The sequence below is a fragment of the Mollisia scopiformis genome (assembly GCF_001500285.1).
Source record: "Mollisia scopiformis unplaced genomic scaffold LY89scaffold_31, whole genome shotgun sequence".
Classification (NCBI taxonomy): Eukaryota; Fungi; Ascomycota; class Leotiomycetes; order Helotiales; family Mollisiaceae; genus Mollisia; species Mollisia scopiformis.
The window spans coordinates 102,574-124,532 of record NW_017263611.1 but is presented as its reverse complement, the minus strand read 5'-3'; the positions used below and the strand labels follow the sequence as shown (position 1 = coordinate 124,532).

General features: G+C 49.3%; 7 protein-coding genes across 7 annotated transcripts; 5 read left to right on the top strand and 2 right to left on the bottom strand.

The window, feature by feature from the left end:
- Positions 1 to 2,237: 2,237 nt before the first annotated feature.
- Positions 2,238 to 3,425, bottom strand: LY89DRAFT_788620 (uncharacterized protein; the record flags this gene model as incomplete). Its single annotated transcript, XM_018223183.1, has 2 exons — positions 2,238 to 2,437; positions 2,492 to 3,425. The coding sequence occupies 2 exons, from the start codon at positions 3,423 to 3,425 to the stop codon at positions 2,238 to 2,240; spliced, it is 1,134 nt and encodes a 377-aa protein (XP_018063042.1).
- A 1,375-nt stretch (positions 3,426 to 4,800) lies between these two features.
- LY89DRAFT_599321 (GPI-anchored wall transfer protein 1) lies at positions 4,801 to 6,338 on the top strand (the record flags this gene model as incomplete). The annotated part of the gene is made up of 2 exons (XM_018210087.1): positions 4,801 to 4,920; positions 4,968 to 6,338. 2 exons carry the CDS (start codon positions 4,801 to 4,803, stop codon positions 6,336 to 6,338), a joined length of 1,491 nt encoding a protein of 496 aa, XP_018063041.1.
- A 1,739-nt stretch (positions 6,339 to 8,077) lies between these two features.
- On the top strand, positions 8,078 to 9,257 carry LY89DRAFT_676598 (uncharacterized protein; the record flags this gene model as incomplete). The annotated part of the gene is made up of 4 exons (XM_018213606.1): positions 8,078 to 8,097; positions 8,262 to 8,464; positions 8,581 to 8,717; positions 8,940 to 9,257. The coding sequence occupies 4 exons, from the start codon at positions 8,078 to 8,080 to the stop codon at positions 9,255 to 9,257; spliced, it is 678 nt and encodes a 225-aa protein (XP_018063040.1).
- A 715-nt stretch (positions 9,258 to 9,972) lies between these two features.
- Positions 9,973 to 13,597, top strand: LY89DRAFT_599346 (kinase-like protein; the record flags this gene model as incomplete). Its single annotated transcript, XM_018210090.1, has 3 exons — positions 9,973 to 10,713; positions 10,762 to 11,355; positions 11,576 to 13,597. 3 exons carry the CDS (start codon positions 9,973 to 9,975, stop codon positions 13,595 to 13,597), a joined length of 3,357 nt encoding a protein of 1,118 aa, XP_018063039.1.
- A 2,282-nt stretch (positions 13,598 to 15,879) lies between these two features.
- LY89DRAFT_323183 (uncharacterized protein) lies at positions 15,880 to 17,233 on the top strand. The gene has a single exon (XM_018206730.1). It carries the CDS (start codon positions 16,171 to 16,173, stop codon positions 17,131 to 17,133), a length of 963 nt encoding a protein of 320 aa, XP_018063038.1. The 5' UTR covers positions 15,880 to 16,170; the 3' UTR covers positions 17,134 to 17,233.
- Positions 17,234 to 19,095: 1,862 nt separating this feature from the next.
- Positions 19,096 to 19,546, top strand: LY89DRAFT_323113 (uncharacterized protein). Its single transcript, XM_018206729.1, has 2 exons — positions 19,096 to 19,474; positions 19,521 to 19,546. The coding sequence occupies exon 1, from the start codon at positions 19,240 to 19,242 to the stop codon at positions 19,459 to 19,461; it is 222 nt and encodes a 73-aa protein (XP_018063037.1). The 5' UTR covers positions 19,096 to 19,239; the 3' UTR covers positions 19,462 to 19,474; positions 19,521 to 19,546.
- On the bottom strand, positions 19,517 to 21,792 carry LY89DRAFT_741533 (uncharacterized protein; the record flags this gene model as incomplete). The annotated part of the gene is made up of 3 exons (XM_018220719.1): positions 19,517 to 19,585; positions 19,631 to 21,196; positions 21,247 to 21,792. The coding sequence occupies 3 exons, from the start codon at positions 21,790 to 21,792 to the stop codon at positions 19,517 to 19,519; spliced, it is 2,181 nt and encodes a 726-aa protein (XP_018063036.1).
- Between the last annotated feature and the right edge of the window lie 167 nt (positions 21,793 to 21,959).

The following is a 21,959-nucleotide window of genomic DNA, read 5'->3' as shown; positions in this document are numbered from 1 at the left end:
CGGATCGTTCACGACGACGTCTGACATGCTGCTGCTGCACACAGTATGACAGCGTCAAGTAGTAAGTTTAAGGTTGGATACATCAACCTTATTCGTTTCGGCGGGTATGTACTGTATGGTGGTGGTAGAACAGCCAGCAGCATATCTTGTGTCGCCTCTCCCTTTCGATGAGGTGATTGATGTTGCGCACCAGGTTTCTATGAGCAATAGGAGAGTTTGGGGATCGAGATCTGCCTTGCGCCGTGTTCACGATAGGAAAGGACAAAACGAGCATCCAACTGCGGGGTAGCAAAAAATGTCCGTGGCGCAAGTGCATCCGCTGCCCCTCACTAAAGATATCCATGCCCCCTCCCCCCCCCTTTCCCACCTATCTCGAAACGAATCCAACACCGAAACCAAGATGCGATGCTCCATTCAGAAGGCGTCTGGAGATGGTCTCCACCCCACGCAAATTGGTAACGGACTGCAATTTTTGGAACTGACCTGTCGAGGAGAGCAGAGTCATGATCTCAGCAGAGATTTCATTCAGCATGGACGGGGACGCACTTCTCGTACGAGAATCTGGGATTTTTTTTGGGGTAAGTAAATGCCTCAGTCGTAGGTAGGGTAGCCGCCCTTTACTCGTACGTACTTTACTCGAGGCCAGCCGAAGACACCGAGCCGTAACCGGGTTTCGAGGGGTACGAAGTACATTACATGTTGTCGAGCCGAGGAAGCCAGCCATGGCTGACCTATTCCTCCGTAACAGCAAAAGTGGCCGAGCCGTGGTTGGACCTTCATCCAATACTGTACTGTACATACGGCTCATCCATGTAAAGTACATGTACATGTATGTACAGTACCTGTAGTCTGTAAGTAACGTGTGTTTGAAGCTTTGTATGTTGTGTTACACAATTGACGCTCCGATATGCTCCAGTCTGCACGCAGGCTGTACAGTGATGTATGTTCCCTCGGACAAGTATCCCCATTTGGATCTCGCTGAAGAAGGTGGCTTTGCGGAGAGGAAACGCCTGCAGGGAAGAGGCGTTTTTGGACATCTAAGCTTACTATTCGAGCCATGAGGCACAGGATCTATCGGAGTTGACGTCTTTGCTCCTCGAACACTTATTATTGACCTCAGTACCAACACCCCGATGCGGACAGTACATCTGTTGTACCACCTCCCGGGTACCCTGGACTCCTTGCAGGAGACCGAAGCCTCGAATTGACGTTGCGGATTTGCCAATTGAACCAACATGCCAAGAAGGAGCTTGATCCCTTCGTTTTCTGTTCGGGGCGTTCTTTTCCAATGCGCTCAAGGTTCAGTCTTATCTTGCGCTGCCCGTCAATAGCGCCATGTCAGAATGGGGTCGCCGAAATGTGGGATTGCGGCCGGCCGGGGTGCGGATGCGGATCTTTGGATTTTATGGAGAAAGGAAAACGGCAAGATCGATGCTATCTTTCTAGGCTGAGGATGCTGTGCATAAGTTACAAATCGTCAAAGACGGACAGTTTGCAAGGAGTTGGAGTGCGGTACGCTGTTCTAGCGCTGGTGCTGGTTGAGAGCTCGGGGCACGGACAGCTCGGGAATAGAGGAATGAATTGCGGTTGTCGAAGTCGTCATCAAGTTAATCTCATATCGTGATTATGCTCGTGTTCTGAGACAATTGTCTCAACTTATAATAGCTTCCCTTAGTTCTGGCAGGCTTAAAGATGAGATGAGATCAGATTGTGCCGTAGCCTTGGTTGTGGGGTCAGAAACAAGATTTCGAGTGGAATCTTACCACATAAATTGGAATCCAATTGAAGCCATCAAGAGATCTAGAGCTAGTAAATACCTGGCAGCTCATAATTTGATGTGTCTATCAGGAAATACACCATGACAATAGCACATTCGGTCATAAATCATGAGTATTGTCTGTAAAGTAGCCCCACAAATTCCGCACTCCACCGCTCTTTCTCACTCCGGTGACAACTCACTGCCGTGCTGACATGTTGCACAACAAAACACCACACACACACGAGCACAAATACATCCGTCCCATGAACCAGAGGGGTCCATCGACCCATGAACCTGGTCTCGATTGCTCGAGCCTCGCTGTTTGACCGGCATCGGAATGCAACTTGTTACTGACCTACATAATAACCCACGAGATATGCTTCATGCGCGGCAACCAAAACGTCCATACGTATGTCCTGCAGAGATTTTCTCCAACAAAGACACATAGGTGCCCAATACTCATGCAGCCACTTCTAAATCAAGCATGTCCCGCAAGGTAGAGGATGTTCTCCCTGGCAGCGGATGTGAGGGTACCGCTTCCGGTGTAGATGTAAGTGACTACCTCATGCCAGGCTGCAGGGTGTGGGACGGGTAGATCAATGGTATCGCCTTTGCGAACATGGCCTGAAAGCATGACTGCGGCAAGCACTGGGAGATAGTGCAGTGCGTACTCGATATCTGTGAGCAGGTTTGTCAGTGAACAAACTTTTTGAGGCCACTCTAGAGACTTACGAATAGGTACTGGGCCCTTGCTAAGTGAAGCGATACCTTCGTTCCTGGGTATATCCAAGCTCTTTCTCCTCTGGGTCTCAGCTGCAGCTGGCTGTACGGATTGTCTTCGGACTCTGGTTGACCGTCTCAATTGCCTTGAACTACCGTTCAATACCTCCCCAGTCATCTTTGGTGCTGGTATACTCGATCGCAACTCTTTAATGTCGAATTGTCTTTGTATCAAGAACGGCTTCCTCTCTCTCGATGTTGGTGTCACCCTTGCACGAATTGTGACGAGGTCTGAGGATCCCGATTTTACATTTTCTTGTAGTGGTGCTAAATTTGATCTTCGCAAGCCGACTGCGTTGACAAATGCATCTGCTGTCGCTGACTTACCAAGGTAAGCGTATCCCCAATCTCTGAGATGATCGTGCGTGTACTGGAAAGGTACTTGACGAAGCACTTCTTGTGGTGTACCGCACATCAGATCTGACTTTGATTGGACCTCGGCCTCATCACTCTCGATGCTCTCCCTCATATCTACATCATCGCATTCTTCCACCTTGATCTTTGGAAGTGTTTCTTCTCCTTCTGGTACAGTCTGTAGTCTTCGACTCTCTGATGAGAATGTGAAGTTCTCCAGCTGTTCTGCAAGGTTACTGGTCGAAGATACAACAGAGTGTCTGCGAGGAAGCAGTTGTTCTTCAATTAAGCTTCTACGCCTCTGCAATGCATCTGTATCTGGCCCAATTGGTGTTGCGTGTTGGAGATAATAGGCACGTGCTGCCACGATACTTGGACTTGGGACTGCTGGCGTCGATCTGACCATGGACCCGAGAAACTGGCTCGGTCTCCTCTGCGTGGGGGTAACTGGCGTGCCGGGACGGGTGGCTAGTGGTTGAAGCTCTGTATGATGGCGGCGAGGAGAGGCTGAGGTTACACTCATGGCTGCCATCGCGTTGCACGAATTGCTGACTGCGTGTCGACTTGGTGAACCCCGCACTGTATCCTATTTGGTAACTCTAATAACCAACAACCTTAAAACTTCCAGTTGTGGTAACCAATGTAACGTCAAGCGGGCCGGTGGGTGCGAGAAATACGAAGTGGATGTTGCTCAATCGTGGGGTACCTATACAAACGAAAGTAGATCCTGGAGAGTCTGAACCAAAAGATGAGAGCTTTGTGAATAGACATCGATGCCAGAGTGAGGGGTCATATCATAGATAGCCCAAATCCATTTGAAACATACATTCCTCAGTAGCGAAGTGGAGAAATGTTGATCATCTTGACGACAAAGAAGAACACAGCGTTTCGTCGACCCCTTACATACGACTCAGCATCGTCAACTTGACAAAAACTGGTTGCAGAGCTGCGAGGAGATATCGCACCACTTTTGAGTCTTCGACGGTCTAATTCAGATCACTAGAGCTCTGAGTCATCATTTCACAGCCTCCGAGAGGAGGTTCTGTCATGACTTGTCCTATCAAAAGAGGATTTGTGGCCTTCAGGTTCTAGATTCCTGAAAGCAAGCCACGAAGAAGACATATCACAGCCAGCGAAAGAGAAGACGAACAACATTGCTGCCTGTGCTTGACGCAGGCCTGCCGCAGCCATTCCGGACATGAAACGGCTTTTTCATTCGCAAGAATGATTTATTGCCTCATGAGTGGTCAACGTCTCATCCTCCGCCATGGCGTACCCGTAGCAGCCGAAACCTTCGCGGGTACTGACAGCTAGGAGAAAACGTTGATTTAGCTATTGACTCCAGATAGAGAGATGAGTATTAAGTTCGTGCAGAAGGTGAGAGGTTACATGAGCCATGAGACAAAAGTTTTTGACTTTAGCTAGAGGCAAAATCGTTCTGGATCCCGCTGTTGTGACAGCCCATCCGTCAATCTTAAAGACTATTCGTGGGAGAAATAGATCCTCGAATGATCAAACTTCAGAGAAAATGTCTCAAGAACTGACACTAATCGCTGAGAGGCAACTATCCTTTCAAGACTCTTCGAAACAGGGGCAAGAACAATAGACAAGCAAGACATCAATACTCATGACAGAGGACAGGACATGCAAACGGAGCCAGGCTGAACAAGTAAGCTCAAGATTCAGAGGACAATCGACTTCGATAGCCACTCTATGGGCAAGAAACACTGCTCGAAAGTTGTGTTTGATGGAGGAGGTAGAAGCTGAAGCAGGGCTAGCAGAAACCCCGACGCGGAGCGGAGCCGGCCCGCGCTTGAACACCGAAAATCGCGATTTCTGGCATCTTCAAAGAACACGACTTCTGATCTCAATGGGCAGGGCTCTGTCCCTCAACAACAATTATCACCATGTCGCGAGCAGCTGAACAAGCTATCAAGGCGAGCTACAAAGCTTTGAAAGAAGACTTTGTTTCGAATCTCACGGGAGGAGAGATCTCGGAGATCAATTATGTTACTGCTGTAGCTCCAGTAATTCTTCTCCCCTCAATGTCTGGAATTCTGCTAATGATGGAAAGGCAGCAGTTATTCTTTGGTCAGCTCTGCAATCACGGCAGGCTTTCTTCAAGCCATATACTCCTCTCGCGTTCGCAGTCGATTTCCTGCTCAATGTCAGCGCTATTCTGCTTGCTACGACTCTGTACGCCAATACGCCCATTCTCCTGAACCTCCTTCTCGTTGCCCCGGTAGCAATCATATACTCTCTCCCAAAGCTCCCTGCACCGAAGAAAGCAAAAATACCACCAAAGCAGGCAAAAGATGAAGCTCCGAATCCGCTTCCGAAGAAGCCCTTCCTCACTACATATCGAGGGGCAATGCTGGTCATAACATGTCTGGCAATCCTCGCAGTCGACTTTCGAATATTCCCAAGAAGGTTCGCAAAGGTGGAGAACTGGGGTACATCACTAATGGATGTTGGCGTTGGGTCGTTCGTCTTCTCAGCAGGTGTTGTTGCTGCTCGACCAGTTTTGAAGGAGCAGATGGCGGGGAACAGTACACCGTTGGGCACAAGACTATATCAGTCTATACGGCATTCCGTCCCGCTGTTGGTTCTGGGCGTGATCAGATTATACAGTGTGAAGGGTTTGGACTATGCTGAGCACGTCACCGAATATGGGGTGCATTGGAATTTCTTCTTCACGCTAGGATTTCTGCCACCGTTCATGGCGCTTTTTCAATCTGCGTTCCAGTTCATACCATCATATGCTGGACTCGCTATTCTACTTGGAGCTGCATACCAGATAGCATTGGAGTTCACGGACTTGAAAGCCTTTGTCTTAACAGGGCCCAGGACAAACCTCTTCAACAAGAATCGCGAAGGAATTTTCAGTTTCTTTGGATACCTGGCCATTTTCCTAGCCGGACAGTCAACAGGAATGTTCATCCTACCCCGCAGCCTCTCAGCGGGAGCTACCGGTATCCAGCAACGGAAAAGACTATTGCTAACACTGTCTGCTTGGTCTGGGATCTGGATTCTGTTGTTCATGGCTACAACTAGCTACAAGTACGGTCTCTCCCTCAGCGTCTCGCGGCGTCTGGCAAACCTACCTTACTTTCTCTGGATCGCAGCTTTCAACTGCTCTCAACTCACAGCTTTTTCTCTCGTGGAAACGCTTTTCTTCCCACAAGTCTATAAAAGCGGTTCATCCTCCGCGAAAGAGGAAGAAGAGATGTACAGATCATCAACAAGTCGAGTACTAGAAGCGTTCAACAGAAACGGATTAGCTATCTTCTTGGTAGCGAACCTGTTAACGGGACTAGTGAACCTGACGGTCCCGACGCTGCATGTTAGTAATCTGGCAGCGATGGGGATCTTGATGGTATACGCGGGTGTGTTGACAGGGCTGGCGGTTGTGTTGGATGTTTATGGGATATCTATCAAAATGTAGAACAATCAAAAAGCCAGGGTTTCCTCCCATCGTCTGTCCCTTTTCCATCCGTGATCGCTTCCCTACTTCTAAGGCAAGATAGACCTTCTTCTTGTGATCTCCTCCCTCCCCATTTCCCTCCGTAATCGATCCTAACGAACGGAAAGTGATGCAGCACAACATTAACCCGGACCAGACGGAAGAAAAGGCCCCCAGATCCCGAAGCGCGTTCCGATCTCTTGGGTTGAAACTTTATTAGATGAAGTGAGATTAGAAGGCCGGGAGTTGGTGAGCATGCATCGATCGGGTATTCTGGATGAATAGAATGAAGGAAGGAGATGGGCTGGAATTTATCCGATGGAAGAAGCTGGGAGGACAGTCAAAGCGAGGAACCGAGATGACTTGGAGCTTGGGCTGAATGTCTGGTGTCAAGTGAAGAGAGAAGATTTAAGCTAGAAAGTTTGTCCCAGCCTGCTGAGCACAAACGTGCATATCACGCGGCTCTTCGTCAAGACACTTTGAACACGAGCGAGCCATCACATCTCACAGTCCGCCAACCCTCAAATCTCCTCTCCCCTCCCTTCTAAAAGTCAACTCCTACCGACAACCACCACCTTCCTTCTCCCTCCCGCTGCTGCTGCATAACCTCATCTCACCACCCGATCTAAAATCCCCGTAGCACAAACTCTAAGGGCAGGCCGTCGCGCTGGAAAGGGCTTGGTTCAGGTACCGATTGTGCGGAAGGGGGTTAGTGGCGGGTGGGTGCATTTTTCGGAAGGGTTGGGCTCGGTTGGGTGGCGAATGGGAAGGAGGGAAGGAAGAGAGAGAGGAGAGGTTTGGGAGTGAGACGAGGGAAGGGAGACATGTGAGTGACAGGTCGACTTGCTGTTTTTGGGAGATAGCTGGGATGGTGCTTGTATAGATGGCTTTAGCACTGTGGCTAGAGGGAGAGAAGAAAGTGAAAAGAAAAAAGAACATGCACGTGAAAAATACAACTCATCAAAGATCCAGACTCAACTCTCCAAACCCAAGCCCCTCGCACTCCCTCTATCCAAATTCAAATCTCGAAGCCAAGTCAAGTTAACTCAAAAAAAAAAGATATAAATAGCCCCATCCCATCAACGGCGGAGATCACAAACCAGGGCAAACGATGATCATGACACTCACTCACTCAATTCCTCCCTCCCTTCTTCGGTTGTGCCGATACCTCCAGAGAGAGACGGACGTGGATCCCCTGGCCCCTCGGCGCATGGCACGGGCTGTGATTGGTGCTTGAACACTTGCATGTCCAGACGAACGCCTCATTTCCGGTGTGAACTTCTCTGAGTGAGGATGCTTTTGCGGGTGAGGACGTCCGCACTTGGGATCGATGGTGGGTTTCTTTTTCTTTATTTTGGCTTGTACTGGAAGGATGATGGCTTGCGAAAGTGGGCTGGTAAATTTATATACCTAGGTAGGTTCAAGGTTGGGGGTTCTCGCGATGTTTGCTTGGAGCGAGGAGATTCGCAGGTGGAGAATCAAAGGTTGTGGTGTTGAAGACGCGCGAGTTTCATGGGCGATCCTGGATGGGAGTGATGTCTGGCATGGCTGGGGGTGACTGGATGTCATGCCACGTCAATGCAAGTAAACAATGTTTATGCCATTGTTGTTTAAGCGCACCGTTTCCTTCGTTGCGGTAAGAGGTGGAGGACGAGATGTTCGCTCCGTCCTGTATGAACGCGGATGGAGAGACGCGTTGTTGGTGTGAGGTGAGGTCGAAAATGTGGCAAGGAGACGTCTGGTAGGTTGGGTATGTGGTGTTGCGCGAGTAGTGTAGGGAGGTTTTTTATGGGGAGGATATACCGAGTATCAATATCAGAATGAAAATAAATGCATGAAGCGCGCCAGTCTGCCCATTTGAGAGATTTTCTTTTCTTTCTTTTCCTGCTTCCTGACTCGATTGAGCGTACTCGGCGGCGCGTTGTTGTTCGCTGAGATTCCCTCAATTGGAAGGACTTTGATATTTCTCATCGAGGTTGCATTCGACGATATACTTGATTCGAACATTTCCAACACCAATCAAAAACCGGGCACAGCACAACACGACTCGACAGTTGTTGTGGCCGTCATCATCATTAAAACACCCTCGAAATTGGACGAAGTGAGAAGTGAGATTCTTCGGGTCAGCCCAGGTTGATACTTTTTGGGGCGAACATCCACCATATTATATCGAACCGGAGTTCTCCATCTCTGGTGGTAGCAAAGGCACAGCACACAATATCAGATTGCGTAAACTGGACTGGACCGAGCGTGTTTCTGTTGACGAGACAGACGCTTTTATCCAAGGAAGATAGTGTCAATTCTGCCTTCTCCCGCCTCGATTCCTCCACGATATTCGCATTTGGTGCAGTGGGTGTTCCAGTAAGTGGTTGTCGTCTCAATAGCATTTTAATGCCGACCCGATATCCACGCAACCTCGACGTCAATCCGGATTGGAACCATTATCGACAATACTAACTCGATCGTCTTCTTCCTTCCAGTGCTCGTCCTCGTCCAGGTGGTCGGTGTCTGTGTTCTTCATCAGGCATTTCCAAGGCACGCACTCACTCATAACCTCTGTCCCCCTATCCTCAAACTCGCTAGGGGCGAAAGGAAATTACCAGTCTCCAAGCACCGTCAACCATTGATCTTTCTCCTGCGCTGGCAGCCACGCTCCTGACTGGACAACATCCAACACACACATTCACGCGCAGAACCTGTGGCGGTCTCCAACACCCACAGCAGTTGCTCGCCGTCGATCTTCAATCTTCAATCTTCAATCCAACATCAACAAACTCAGAACCCCCCCCCAATCTGCGAGCCCCGTACCGCCTGCGCATCTGCGACAATCGGTCCCTTTTGATTGTTGTTGTTGTTGCTGCTGCTGCTGTTGATTCACTCTCACACGCCCGAGCAGAGTGAGCCAAAGGAGAGAAACAGAAGGTCCCGGCCCCCGTTGTTGGATTGGACCCGCGTACGCTCCTCCTCTACCGCACCATATTTTTGTTCTCGAGCCCTCGCAAATAATCAACATCAACACCACCCAAACCCGCGAACCTCCTCCTCCTTTCCATTCGCACCGTGGACGCCCTCCGGTCTGCCATCAAGATCGCATTGCCAGCAGCACCACACCATGGTAGCTGAAGCGTCTCATTGGTGACGCAGGCGATCAATTTCGCTATCACAAGGAAATAAGGGTGAATTGGAAGACTGACGGGGCTGGATCTGCAATCTGCGAACCTGCAGAAATCAAGGCCAGCCAGCTCGAACGTCAAGGAGGACAAAAACACATCCATCTCCCACCCCTCAAGAAATGTCTTCTGCTGCGCTTCAGGCCCAGCCGCATCAAACAACTACAGTCGGATCTCATTCTCCAGTCGCAGCTACTTCTTCGGGTCGTCCCTACACCGGCACCTCGTCGCAGTCCCGCGACGGCTACTATACTCAAAACTCCACGAACGCGTCGCCGACATCAACACGCCGCCCCTCGAGACGACCAAGCGGCAATGGCGCAACCTCAACAAACAATCCACAACAATACTACTCGCCGTCTGGGAGCGTTCCGTCCTCTGCGGTAACCAGCCGATCTACAAACCAGCAACCAGAATCACCTGTGCCGTCGGCTGGTTATCCAGCTATGGCTCCAGGTGATCACCAACGCGGTGTTCCGCCAGTTGTCTCACCTCGAACTTCTTCGAATCGAAATGCCGCACATGCTGCAGCGTCGGCTGCAGATCGATCTCGAAGAACGCAGCACAATGAAGCCTCGAGTTCTCCACGACAAGCTACAGCTGGTGATGGTTCACAAGATCGGATAGATAGACAGCGGAGCAATGGAAATACACAGCAGCCGAATGGAGGATCTGAAGATCCTGCTGTAGCTGCTGCCAATGCTGCTGCCAGAGCTAGGAGGAGAGCTCAACAAGCTTCAGGAGAAGCTATATCGAGTCGACCTAGCGGGACTCGAGAGCCTAGATCCTCCGCATCTGCATCCGCCGTACAACGACAAGCAATGGCAGCCGCCGGCAATTCGGGAGGACAATGGTCAGAGGGCCCATCTAGGGAAGCCAGCGAAGTCTTGAATCGTGTGGTTATCAGCAAGCCTGAGGTCGACCTTGATCGAGAACGGGAAAGAATGGCGGAGGCTATCCCATCCTCCCCAGCATCACAAAGAACTCCTGGCGGTTTGAGTGTTGTGCCTAGCGAAGGTGTAGACGATACTGGACGCGGAGGAAGCAGAAGTCGACATGATCACGCTGCCAGCACCACCAGAGAGAAGAGCAATCAGAAGTTTGGCGACTACTTTCTTGGCAATACCTTGGGTGAGGGAGAGTTTGGCAAAGTCAAGATGGGTTGGAAACAAGAGGGCGGTGTGCAGGTAAGAGTTTTTGGAAAGACACTTGGAGCATGAACTAATATCTTTCAGGTTGCTATCAAGCTCATCCGAAGAGACAGTGTTGGCACGAATCCCACCAGACTGGCTAAGATCTACCGCGAGATCTCTATCCTCCGCGAAATATCTCATCCTAATATCGTCCACTTGCACGAGATGGTGGAAACACCAAAGCAGATTGGTCTTATCCTTGAATACGCTTCTGGTGGAGAGCTCTTCGATTACATCCTCAACCACCGATACTTGAAGGATCAAGCTGCACGCCGACTATTTGCACAACTTGTCTCTGGAGTTGGTTACTTGCATAAGAAGGGCATAGTTCATCGAGATTTGAAGCTGGAGAACCTGCTATTAGACCGCAACCGGAATATAATCATCACCGACTTTGGATTCGCCAATACCTTCAATCCTGACGACGAGTTAGGAGATGAGATCGAATATAACCTGTCCAGTAGGGATTTTGTTAAGCGGATGGAGCTTGATAAGATTCTGGAAGGCGGCCATCGGAGAGGTGATCTCATGCAGACGAGTTGTGGAAGTCCTTGTTATGCAGCTCCAGAGCTTGTGGTCAGCGATTCTTTATACACTGGCCGTAAGGTAGATGTCTGGAGTTGCGGTGTGATCTTGGTGAGTTGTGAATTCCTTGGTCTATTAATCGCGGAGATGGATTTTCCTCCGTCCAATCTTCCTTGGAGAAAGTACTTCTTGGTGTAGTGGACTCTGGAACTGTCTGCTCATTGACTTTGTTTTCCTATCTGAGCTCCTTCTGCTGCCGACATTTGCTAGCCTGCTCCAACACCACTCTTGTTTGCAATCTCGTGGTGAACGTCCTGCTGACAAGAAATAGTATGCCATGCTTGCAGGTTACCTTCCTTTCGACGACGATCCAGCCAACCCTGAAGGCGATAATATCAACCTCCTCTACAAATATATCGTTTCCACTCCTCTTACCTTCCCCGAATATGTCACACCACATGCCCGAGACCTTCTCCGCCGTATCCTTGTTCCAGACCCAAGAAAGCGAGCAGACCTGTTTGAGGTTGCAAGACACAGCTGGTTGAGCGAATACTCTCACGTTGTCGGCTTCATTACTAGCACCACAACTACAAGCAAGGACGTTGGTTCAACCACTGTTGCTTCAGAGGAGGAAGAGAGCGGTCCTATGATTGGAAGAAGTGCTTCGGTTAGAGAATCGTCAAAGGCTTCTAAGCAGACTGCTGTTGGTGAACTCGGCAGAAAACATGGTCATGTTGATCCTGAAGCAGCCGAGACACATCCCAAGCCATCGAAGGACAACAAACGCAGAACTGTTCAGGTCGAATATGTGGCTCCTCGTTCTCAAACACAACGTGGCGAGGCTTCAGCTGCGCCTGCTGCCGCTCCGGCACCCGTGGTATCAGGTTCAAGGACAAGAGCAAGAGCTGAAAGTGGTGGTCCTACAGAAGTGAAGTCTGCTCAGCCAACGACGAGAAGACAGGTCTCAACAGAGAAACCGTTGCCTCAAGATCCTCCTGGAGCACAATATACTCAAGGAAGACGCCCCTCAGGTTCTTCTTCTCGTCAACAAGGCATGCCTCCACCTACCCGACCTGGTCGTGAAGTTCCTCGATCCGTCTCCGAGACTAATTATATGTCAGCTCATGCACCGCCACCTGTCTCTACGATTACACGACCAACAACTGGCGGATCGATGACATCTACTGGTAGCAGATCAGGATCATTAGCATTGAGGGATCGAGGATCATATAGCCAACCAGCACCTCCAAGCGTAGCTGGAACCAACGCCCAAGGCCGCATGTCACAACCAAAGAACGGCACGAGCTACAACATTTCTGCTCCCATCTTGGATTCTGAGCAGTCAGAGTTTGGTCTTTCAAGTTCGAGTTCTCACAACCAGATTCCTCCGAAGTTTGCACGTGTAGCTGGGTTTCCAGAAGGATCGGCCGCTCCAGAAAAGGGTCACAAGAGATCGAACACAATTGGTGGTATCTTTAGCAGAACCAATTCCATTTTCGGAAGCAAGAGAAACACAGATCAACAGGAGAAGCCGGAAAAGACCAAGAAATACCCACCTGTGAGCATGTCTGGAGCCGTTCCCCATTCAGACTCTCCTCGTCAATCAATGGATTCTCGGCGCTCGATATCTTTTGGCTTTGGTAAAAAGAGAAGTGGAAGTATCACTGGCTCTCAGACTACAACCTTGCAAGACAAGCCAAGAAGATTTTCTTTACTTCCAGCTTCATTCTCGTTGAAGGCTATCGGCATTGGCAAGGAATACGGAACTCCCGGTGCTCCTCCTAGCAACTACGGTGACTACAATCGAGATGCTTACACTCCTCCTCCCCAAACTGCCCGAACTGGAGATAGCCGGAATATCAGTGGTGCTACAGCAACTCAGCCGTATGCTGCTGATGGAATCTACGATCGCAGTCGTGATAGTCCTAGACAAGAGAGACGACCTGGCAACACCTCCAGTCCAGTTCAAACTCGATATAATCCTCAAACGGTTTCCAATCCTCGATCTGGTCCGAATCAGGAATTCCTCCCTCCCATGAACTTCCGTCAAGGGGAGTCGGCTTTGAATACCGAGTCGGAGTCTTCTCTAGGCGAGACCATTCAAGCTAGAAGAGCAGCATATCCTGACGGTTTCAATGCGTACAACGATGCTCCCAGGAGACAGACCACCGGACAGTCACGAAGCAGTGCGAGAGGAGTCCTTCAGAAGAACAACCGGAAGTTCACCGAAGCATACGAGCAGGAGGCCAATAATGGATATGGACCAACCCATTCTGATCATGCTGGCAGTAGTGGAGCTGCGAGGAAAGTGATGGATTTCTTCCGACGACGAGGAAGAGATCGCGGGCAATGATTATAAGATCGTTCACCCTATAATCTGCATATATCGATACAAGAGAAAATGGTCCAAGAAAATTTGAGTATATGAGAGGTAATTACTGTCCTTCAAGGACAACTGTTGGATTCTTGGCCAAGGAAAGAAAGGAGCATACTCCGCACAACAACGCTTTGCTTTTGCTTTGGCGCCTGGGTGGGATTATTTGCTTCGAAATGTTTGTTCTTGGAGATTCAGAAAGATGGCATTCAATCAGTCAATCATCCGGATTCTTTCTCCTACATTCGGGGTGGTGGATTGGAGTTGGAGTTTCTGGTGCGTTGGTGTGCGTGGGGTAAATTGGGGTGGCTGGAAATGGAGCGGTGTATTGATCGATCTTGATATTGTATTCTTCGGACCAGAAAGAAGGGGGTGGAGTGAGCGAGTGAGCGAGCTGGGGAAGGAGAGCAGAGTGAGACAGAGAGAACCTTGTAATAAATCATATTTTCACGTTTTTCTATTTTACGGTGCTGTTGCTTGAGAGAGAGAGAGCGAGAGCGAGAGAAATTCCCTTTGTTGCTTGCCAGGCAGGCAGACTGCATTGCTTGGCGGTGAGGGGAAAGTAGGGGAGTGGGTGAGAGAGATGAGTACAGAGAGGCGGGCAGATAGAATGAATGATAAGATTATACCCACTCCATCCATCTACGTCCACAAATGAACGGAACGATCTTGGCGGGGGGAAGACAAGTGCCTGTCTATGAATGGGCGTGGTTCTAGAATTGTGAGGTGAGGATAGGATGGGGATCAACGATTTTTCTGGTCGAGGATGGTATTTTTATTAGGGTGGTGAGATGCCTTTTCACGACTCCTCCGCAATTGTTCAGAAGGCAGCAGTCAATGATGCTGGGTCTCGGAAGGAAAATTCGGACGACGGAGTTTAGGTGTTTGATTGCCCCCGTTCTAGATTAGAGGAAGAAGAACACCTAGCTGAAATCGAACCCGATGGGTGATGATTATCATCTCGCGGCGAAATTAAGTATAGGGCTGAGGAAGGTGTTGCGATGCCGAGCTTGGCTCCAAGGGATTCAGAGTTTTCTCTGTTCTTATCAGGGTAAGTATGGATTTTGGTGCTAACAGCGGCTTGAAAATCTCCTTTTCGATGGGTCGGATGAGGTGAGGGATTGGTTGGTTGGTGTTGTTTGAACGAGTGGTAGGTGACTTTTCATGCTAGGGATTTTATGAGTTGGTGATGATCAGGGCCCAGGATCTTTGAGATGGAAACGTCTTTTGTATTGAGAATTTGAGGGATCGAGATTGTTCGGAGTCGAGAGACTTATTATAGAAATGCTTCTTGGTGTTTGCGGGGAGTTTGGATGTTTTGAGTCGATTTGAGTTTTATACTGAAACATGTGGCGAGGATACTGCTGGGGTTCTAAACTTTCTCTGTGCTAGATGTTTGGGGGTTTCTTGTCACTTGAGGGGTGATGAATTTATCAGATGATTATTTGCATGGAAGGGAAGCTTTGATCATTTGATGCAGGAGTGGCGTCGAGAAGGCTGAGCGTTCGTCGATCTAATAAGCCACTGACGAGATGAGACGAGACGACTAGGTAGTGGCGGGAAAACTAACAGTCTCTTGGGTCAGGGTCAGGAACTTCAAGTTGCTCTGGGCTCTGGTCTCTGGTTCGTGGCAATTTTTTCATTCTTGCTCTTTACAGTAAATGATTGAGATGTAAGATTAGATTTTAGGAAAGATCATACCTTTAGGGATTGACCGATTCGGATCAGGTTGTCATCGAACAATATATCCTGGTTCGATTAATCTACTGTATGTCGGAGTATTTCTCCAATGGGCAGGTCTTTCTTGGTGGCGCAAGATCCGCCAAAGTACAGTACAGTACCAACATTGGTCGGCTGTGCGAGCGAGGGTGGGGAAAAGCCAAGTCTGTCCGGGATACGAAGTAAACTCGAACTGCTCTCAGCGTTGTTCACCTCACCATTTCCGCCCCCAATGATCCAACTCTCATGATTCTGGGACCTCAAGATAAGTGGTTTCTCAACGCTCTTCCACTCCGCTAGACTCGTACCGCTCATCCAACAATGATCCAATGGCCAACAAAAGGAATCGGACGACAACTAACTGAAATGTCGAATAGCATCGCTTTCCCGACGGGGAAAATTGCATAACGCCGCCATGCGGTCTGACCATGGCTCTAACTCCAACACGGCAAGATTTCCACCTGAAACCAAACTCTAAGTCTGCCCGATCCAATGACCCTCCAGAGTCCCGCAAGCCATGGATTGGCGGCAGCGGCAGTGAGGCTTTCCAGCGGCGCAGCTACCACTTCGTACACTTCGTACACTTCGTACAGTACAGTAGCACCAACATGTCAAGCCTTGTAAGGGAGGATGAACCAAGATCGTTTCTTGATTCAGAGAAGGGGGTGGAGCGTTCAGCTGTGATCACGTAAAGTGCGTTGATCCATATCAAGTCTGCAGTTCCCTTTTCTGTGCTGGGTTTCCTTCCCTCCTTCCCTCCTTTCCGCTCGTCTTCTTTCTTTCCTGTCCTTTCTTGCTGCTGCTGCTGTTCGTTCTCAAGGCAACATTCAACCATGAAGCCCAGCATATCTCTACCAACCCTCCTCACCCTCCCCTTCCTCTTCCCCCTCATCTCCTCAACCTGCTACCTCCCCGACGGCACCCTCGCCCCGGGCGCCTACCGCTGCAACAACGCGACCTCGGGCGCCTCGACCTGCTGCGAAATCGGCTCCGTCTGCTGGTCCAACGGCGTCTGCCAGAAGCAAACCAACGGCATCACAGACTGGATTCGGCTCGGCTGCACAGATCCCACATGGAGCGATCCGGCGTGTCTGCACGCGTGCATGGACATCACGAAGAATGCGGTGGGCGTGAGACCGTGTGGGGGCATCACGGGCACGAGTTATTGTTGTGATTTGACGCCGGGGGATCCGGGGAATATGAGTTGTTGCTCCACGACCGCGGATCTGTTTAGCGTGCCGGCCGCGACGGTGGAGGCTACTGTGCTTGCGGTGCCGGTTTCGACTTTCGTGAGTAGCTCGAGCTCGAGTTCGAGTTCGAGTTCTTCGGCGACGAGCTCAGCGACTCCCGTTTCGACGGCGAGTTTGGTGTCGAGTACTTCTTCACCGCCAGCAGCTTCGTCAACGGGCTCCTCTGGACTTTCAACGGGTGCTCAGGCAGGTATTGGGATCGGCGTCTCATTAGGCGTCATCTCAGCCGCGGCCCTGGGATTCTTCTTCTTCTGGCGTCGACGGAAGAATAGCAACGGATACAACGCCACGAGCCCCAAGACCTCTGAACAAGGGTATAACTCTGAGCCTGGACAATGGACTGGAACGGGGTATGGCGGGTGGAACGCATTTGCGGAGCCCAAGCCCAGTTACGGGCAGCAGGGACAGGTGTGGAGTTCTGTGACGCCGGCTCCGGCTGCGAGCGCGCCGCCGGAGGAGTTGGAGGACACGGAGTTGAGGTCCCCGGCTGAGTTGAGTAGTCCCGGACATGAGTATCATGAGTTGGAGACGCCGAGGACGAGGTGATGGATGGAGGAGTGGGAGGGAGTGCATATATTTCATGAGGCGTTTCGGGAGGCTTGAGTGTGGAGACATATCGCCTGGTTGGGATGGAGTAGGAGGAGTTTTCTTAGCTTTGAGCATGGAGTATGTAGCATACTTTGCAGGTATAGCATTTTGAATCAGCCGAACTTTCGTCCCCTTTATCTGATTATTCATTTCATTGGATGCAGGTGCACATTTCTAGCTATGGAATAGGGTCTTACTTGCAGTCCAATTCTTCTTTATTGTTTGTTAAGAAGTTGGTCATTGACAAAGTTAAGCACACGCAGATCTCTAAATGTGTGACGTGTGCGGGGCTTGAACATTTCTTTCCTCACTCTCATTGTCTGAATAAGTGATCTCCTGCTCAACGGCTCATAGAATTGCTCGACTTTGCTATATGGTAAGTCGTTTGTTAATTACGAACATTTTGGGTGTATTCAGTAATAGCATAATCTTGAACTTTGAATTGATAAAGAGGCTTGGGACATGATAAGTCGAATCTTTTCCCATCCACGTGGAAAGTGGCTTGAGTACTGGAGCTTTATCGAATTCACGCTTGCTGGTTCCTTTGGGTGGTCTTAAGTCATACAGCAAGTCTGGACATTATTACTTCTCTTCGTCTAAGGCTCCATGTCCCCCAAGTGATGCGACTTTACCTCTTTCCCAAGCTGTATCTCAGGGTTAGAGATTGCTTTATTTCCTTATATTTGAAAAGTTGTTGCTTGAACTCGAGGAACTAAGCACGACTTTGTGGTTCAATAAATTATCTGCAGATCACGAACATTCTGGTCTAGTCAAGTCCAAGTTTGTACATCCCAATTCAGCTTTCGTTATCGATTCTCGGCCAAAGTTCCATTGTTGTTTCTTTGTCTCACTCTCGTTTCTCTGTCGCGTTGCCAATTCTCTTTCTACCATTGTATCTTTTATTGTCAAGAATTCCCAGTGCCAACGCTTTCCCAATGTCAACTCTCCTCCACCATCATCTCCCTACACCAATATTTCGCCCCACCCATATCGAACCCACTACGACCACGACCCCGTCGCACAGCAATTACCATGTTCCCGGCTCCAACCCCCGGGCTCCCACACACCCTAAGGGGGCCTTGTCGTTTATGCTCTTTGCTTCGAACGTCCGCAACGGTTGGGTGGAGTTGTATTTATAGACGTGGTTGTGGGGAGCTGGAAGAGGTTGGGGTTGGGTTTGGAGCGGCTGATTTGAGTGAATTCCAAAATTGACTCGGATTGGGTGGATTGAGGGGTTTGTGGAGGGTGAATTTGTTGAATTGCTTGTTTTAGCGCGAAGGAAAGTTAATGGGTTGAGGGGCTGTGGGTATATAAAGGTCTGTCTCTTCTTTGATTGTAAAACCCATACAAAGTTCAAGGTTCCTGGTCGACGTCACAGAAGGACTGCAGCCGGGTGTGTAGATTTGAGGGCATGGAGCCGGGCGCCCCAAGTTGCACTGTATTTCGGTTTATTTTAGTGTTGCTTTTGCTATTTGATTTCACATGCAAGTGCTTGAATCATTGGCAATTGTAGTTTTAGTGACAGCAAGAGTTAGAAGTAACAATCAGATCAGACGCGATGTTTGATTGAAAGCTAAGTGTTGTAAACGCCTAAGATGAAATCCAGACATGGCTCTGACGAAAGTCGCCCCTCCCCCTTTGGACATCAATCTAGCTTTCGTCGTAACTCAACATCATGTTACTTCTTTTATATTCCTTGACAATAAACAAGGTGTTGGCAACAAGACCCCACTTCCCGTCTCGGAAAAAGCTCGTCAACCACATAAGCATGCATAGCTCATATACCACCATCGTCATCCCGGTCTTGAGGCGTGCAAGGTGGTCATGAGGAGATGTTCATGGGGCACACTCCAGCTCAACCGAAATGATTTATACCCAACTTCTACTTTCGAAAGTGGCGTCCTGAGGCGAGAGACAATTGTGGAAATGAGTCAAGGCTCAGCCTCACTCCAATTCACCTCGCTTTGCGCAGCACTTCTGTCCCTTCCTCAATCTTTTCATTCTCTATCATCAAAACTCTTCTCTTGATCTCTTTCACTGAGATTTGATTGTTCAATTGAAAGAATGACGCTTCTCGATGGACATAGCCGTACCCCACACGATACACTTGAACAATTCCTTTCTGGTATCGCGATGCTTTGCTGTTTGCCTTGTCTTTGCGTTGTTAAGATTGCTGAGAAAACGAGGAGCTCCGAATCTTCAAGTCGAGATAGAACGGGTCAGAGGAAGGAGGGTAAAGGGGTTGAGGATATCGAGATATCTGGTGGTTTGAAAATCGAAAAGTGAGGATTTGGGATGAGTAAGTATCCGAACTCCAACTTTTAAACAACTGTTAATATTCCTAGATAGTTTCCCAACTATCCAATAACCACGTATTCGCAATATCGAAATCCATCGTCGTATCTTGCATCTACTCCCCGTTAGCTTCTTCTCTTAACACCAACATCAAACTCACCAAAGCATCCCAATCAACACTCAACTCAGGCGGCGTCAAACTCGACGTCGACCCCGGCGTCGGCGTATACGCCACCTGCTTCCTCAAAATATCATACGCCTCCTCCGCAGCCGCCTTCGCCCTCCCCGCAATCGCATTCCCAACATCCACTCCCCTCTCCATAGCATCCGTCTGTGCCTGCACCATACACCAAAACAGAAACCCCTTCACATTAGTCTCTCCCCTCTCTAATCTCCGTCTCGATAAATCCACGATGGAAGAAACAACGTCGTGTAACCCCTTCCTTGGATTACTGATCTCCATCATGGGGAATGCTGCTGTGGATGGGAAGGCTGAGGTGGAGTCTTCTTGGATCTGGGAGATGAGTTCGAGAGAGATGGCTGAGGAGGCGCGGGAGTACGCTTCTCGGAAGGGTCCACCGGAGACGAGTTTCATGGCTTCGAAATCAGCGGAGGATGGATAAGAAAAGATCAGTAAAGCTGTGTCTAGGGCGATTTTCCTGGAAAAGTAGAAACGAGGATCCGTTTTGGCGTGGATTGCGAACGGGAGGTGCAGAGCGATGAGGAAGCGACGGACGTGTAGATCGAGGAGAGACTTGTGCGTTGTTGTAACGGATGAGGATCGGTGGAGGGGTGTGTGCGTGTGTAGGTAAGAAGTAAGTTCTGTGCTCAAGGCGAGGACCTTTTCGTAAGCGCGTTCAGTGCGGACATCGTTTATTGTGGTGAAGATTTTGAGGCGTGTGGGGAGAGATTTTAAGAGCGTTATTTGGAGAGATGATTCTGTCATTTCGGAGCTGGGATGTTTTGGTGGGTAGGTTTTGATGCCTTCGATGAGGTTGGCGTCGTTGTAGTTTGAAGGTGGAGAGCAATCAAAGTCTTCGAATGATATCATGGGCGGCATGCCACAGTCGAGTGAAGCTTGGATAGCGAGCTCTATTATCGTCGCCCAGATTCGTCGTCGGATCTCTGCTTGGAGGACTGGGATTTTGGGAAAATTCGCAGGGTCTCGATGTAGACCTATGCTCATTGCTGTACGGATGAGTGATCCTACCGAGATCCATAGTAGGTCTCCACCTATGGAATGTGTTTGACGAGCGATGATGAGGAGACATTGAATTTCGACGCTGGCGAGGTTTAGTCGTGATTTGTCGAGAGGACTGTTGAGCCAGACTTGAGCGGTGTTGATCCATTGGAGTCCGAGGAAACGCATTGATGTAGTTTCTTCTTCCGCGAAGATGGCACCGATCGACATGATAACTAGGAGCTTGATGATGAAACTGTCACTTGCAGTCGCTGGATTGTTCCAATACTGCTCGTATTCTCGAAAGAAGGACTGTCGATGCAAAATCCGGTGGAGTGACTCAAACGTCCTGAAGTATAGTTGAACGAGAAGATCAGCCGTTGCTCGAACCGGCACCTCAGATCTGAAATCTGGTAGAGTGTAGGAGCTGGATGGACGTTGGCGTTTGATTGCTCTGGCTAGATCTTTGCATTTCTTCAATGCATCGTTGAGTTCTGACGAGTGACTCTGTTTTGCGACTTTCTTCAAGGCTAAGATTTGATCAAACTATTCACGCATCTCAGCACCTCGACATTATTTGGAATTGACCTCCTTACTTCTTTTTTAGTGTTCATCCAGTGGCTCGTTGTAAACAGTCGAGTTTTTTGTGTGCTGCCTTTTAACTTGGGAAAGATGCCGACATCATTCTCGGCCGAACTTTTCTCTTGCTCTGGATTGATCAAAGAAGTGACCATTGTCTCCAATTGTTGTATTCGGTCGTTGAGTTCTTGTACACTTTGCCCTTTTTCTAAATTCTGGTTGAATGCTTGCTGTGTTGATGTGGTCCCGGTCCTCTGAGAATCGGTATTTGGATAAAGAGTATTGGGAGCTATATGTGTAGTGGCTATGCCATTGACATTTCTGGCACTCGCGGTATCGATCATTTCCCGAGGAAGTAGATTTGAAGTGGTGTGGTTAGTAGGTGCCGTGTGATGAGCTTCTCTACCTTTCGGAGTTGCGTCTGGATCGTATTTGCAAAAGGCAGTCTTTGATTTGGTACACGGAGTACAAGGGACTTTCTGATCACACTTAACTTTTCGACGACGGCATTCGTTGCATGATAGGGCTGGCCTGCGTCGTTTTCGAGGTTGACGGACAGGCATTGTGAGATTTCCGAGCGGAGATACCGTGGTAGTCTCGGATGCATCCATGTCTTGATTCATGGTAGGAGTACAGTATTTTCACGATCCGAACGGAAAATTGGTTCACAGTCTTTTACCTTCGACCGAGAAGAGAGATTTCTTTTCAATAGAAGAGCGTTGCAAATAGC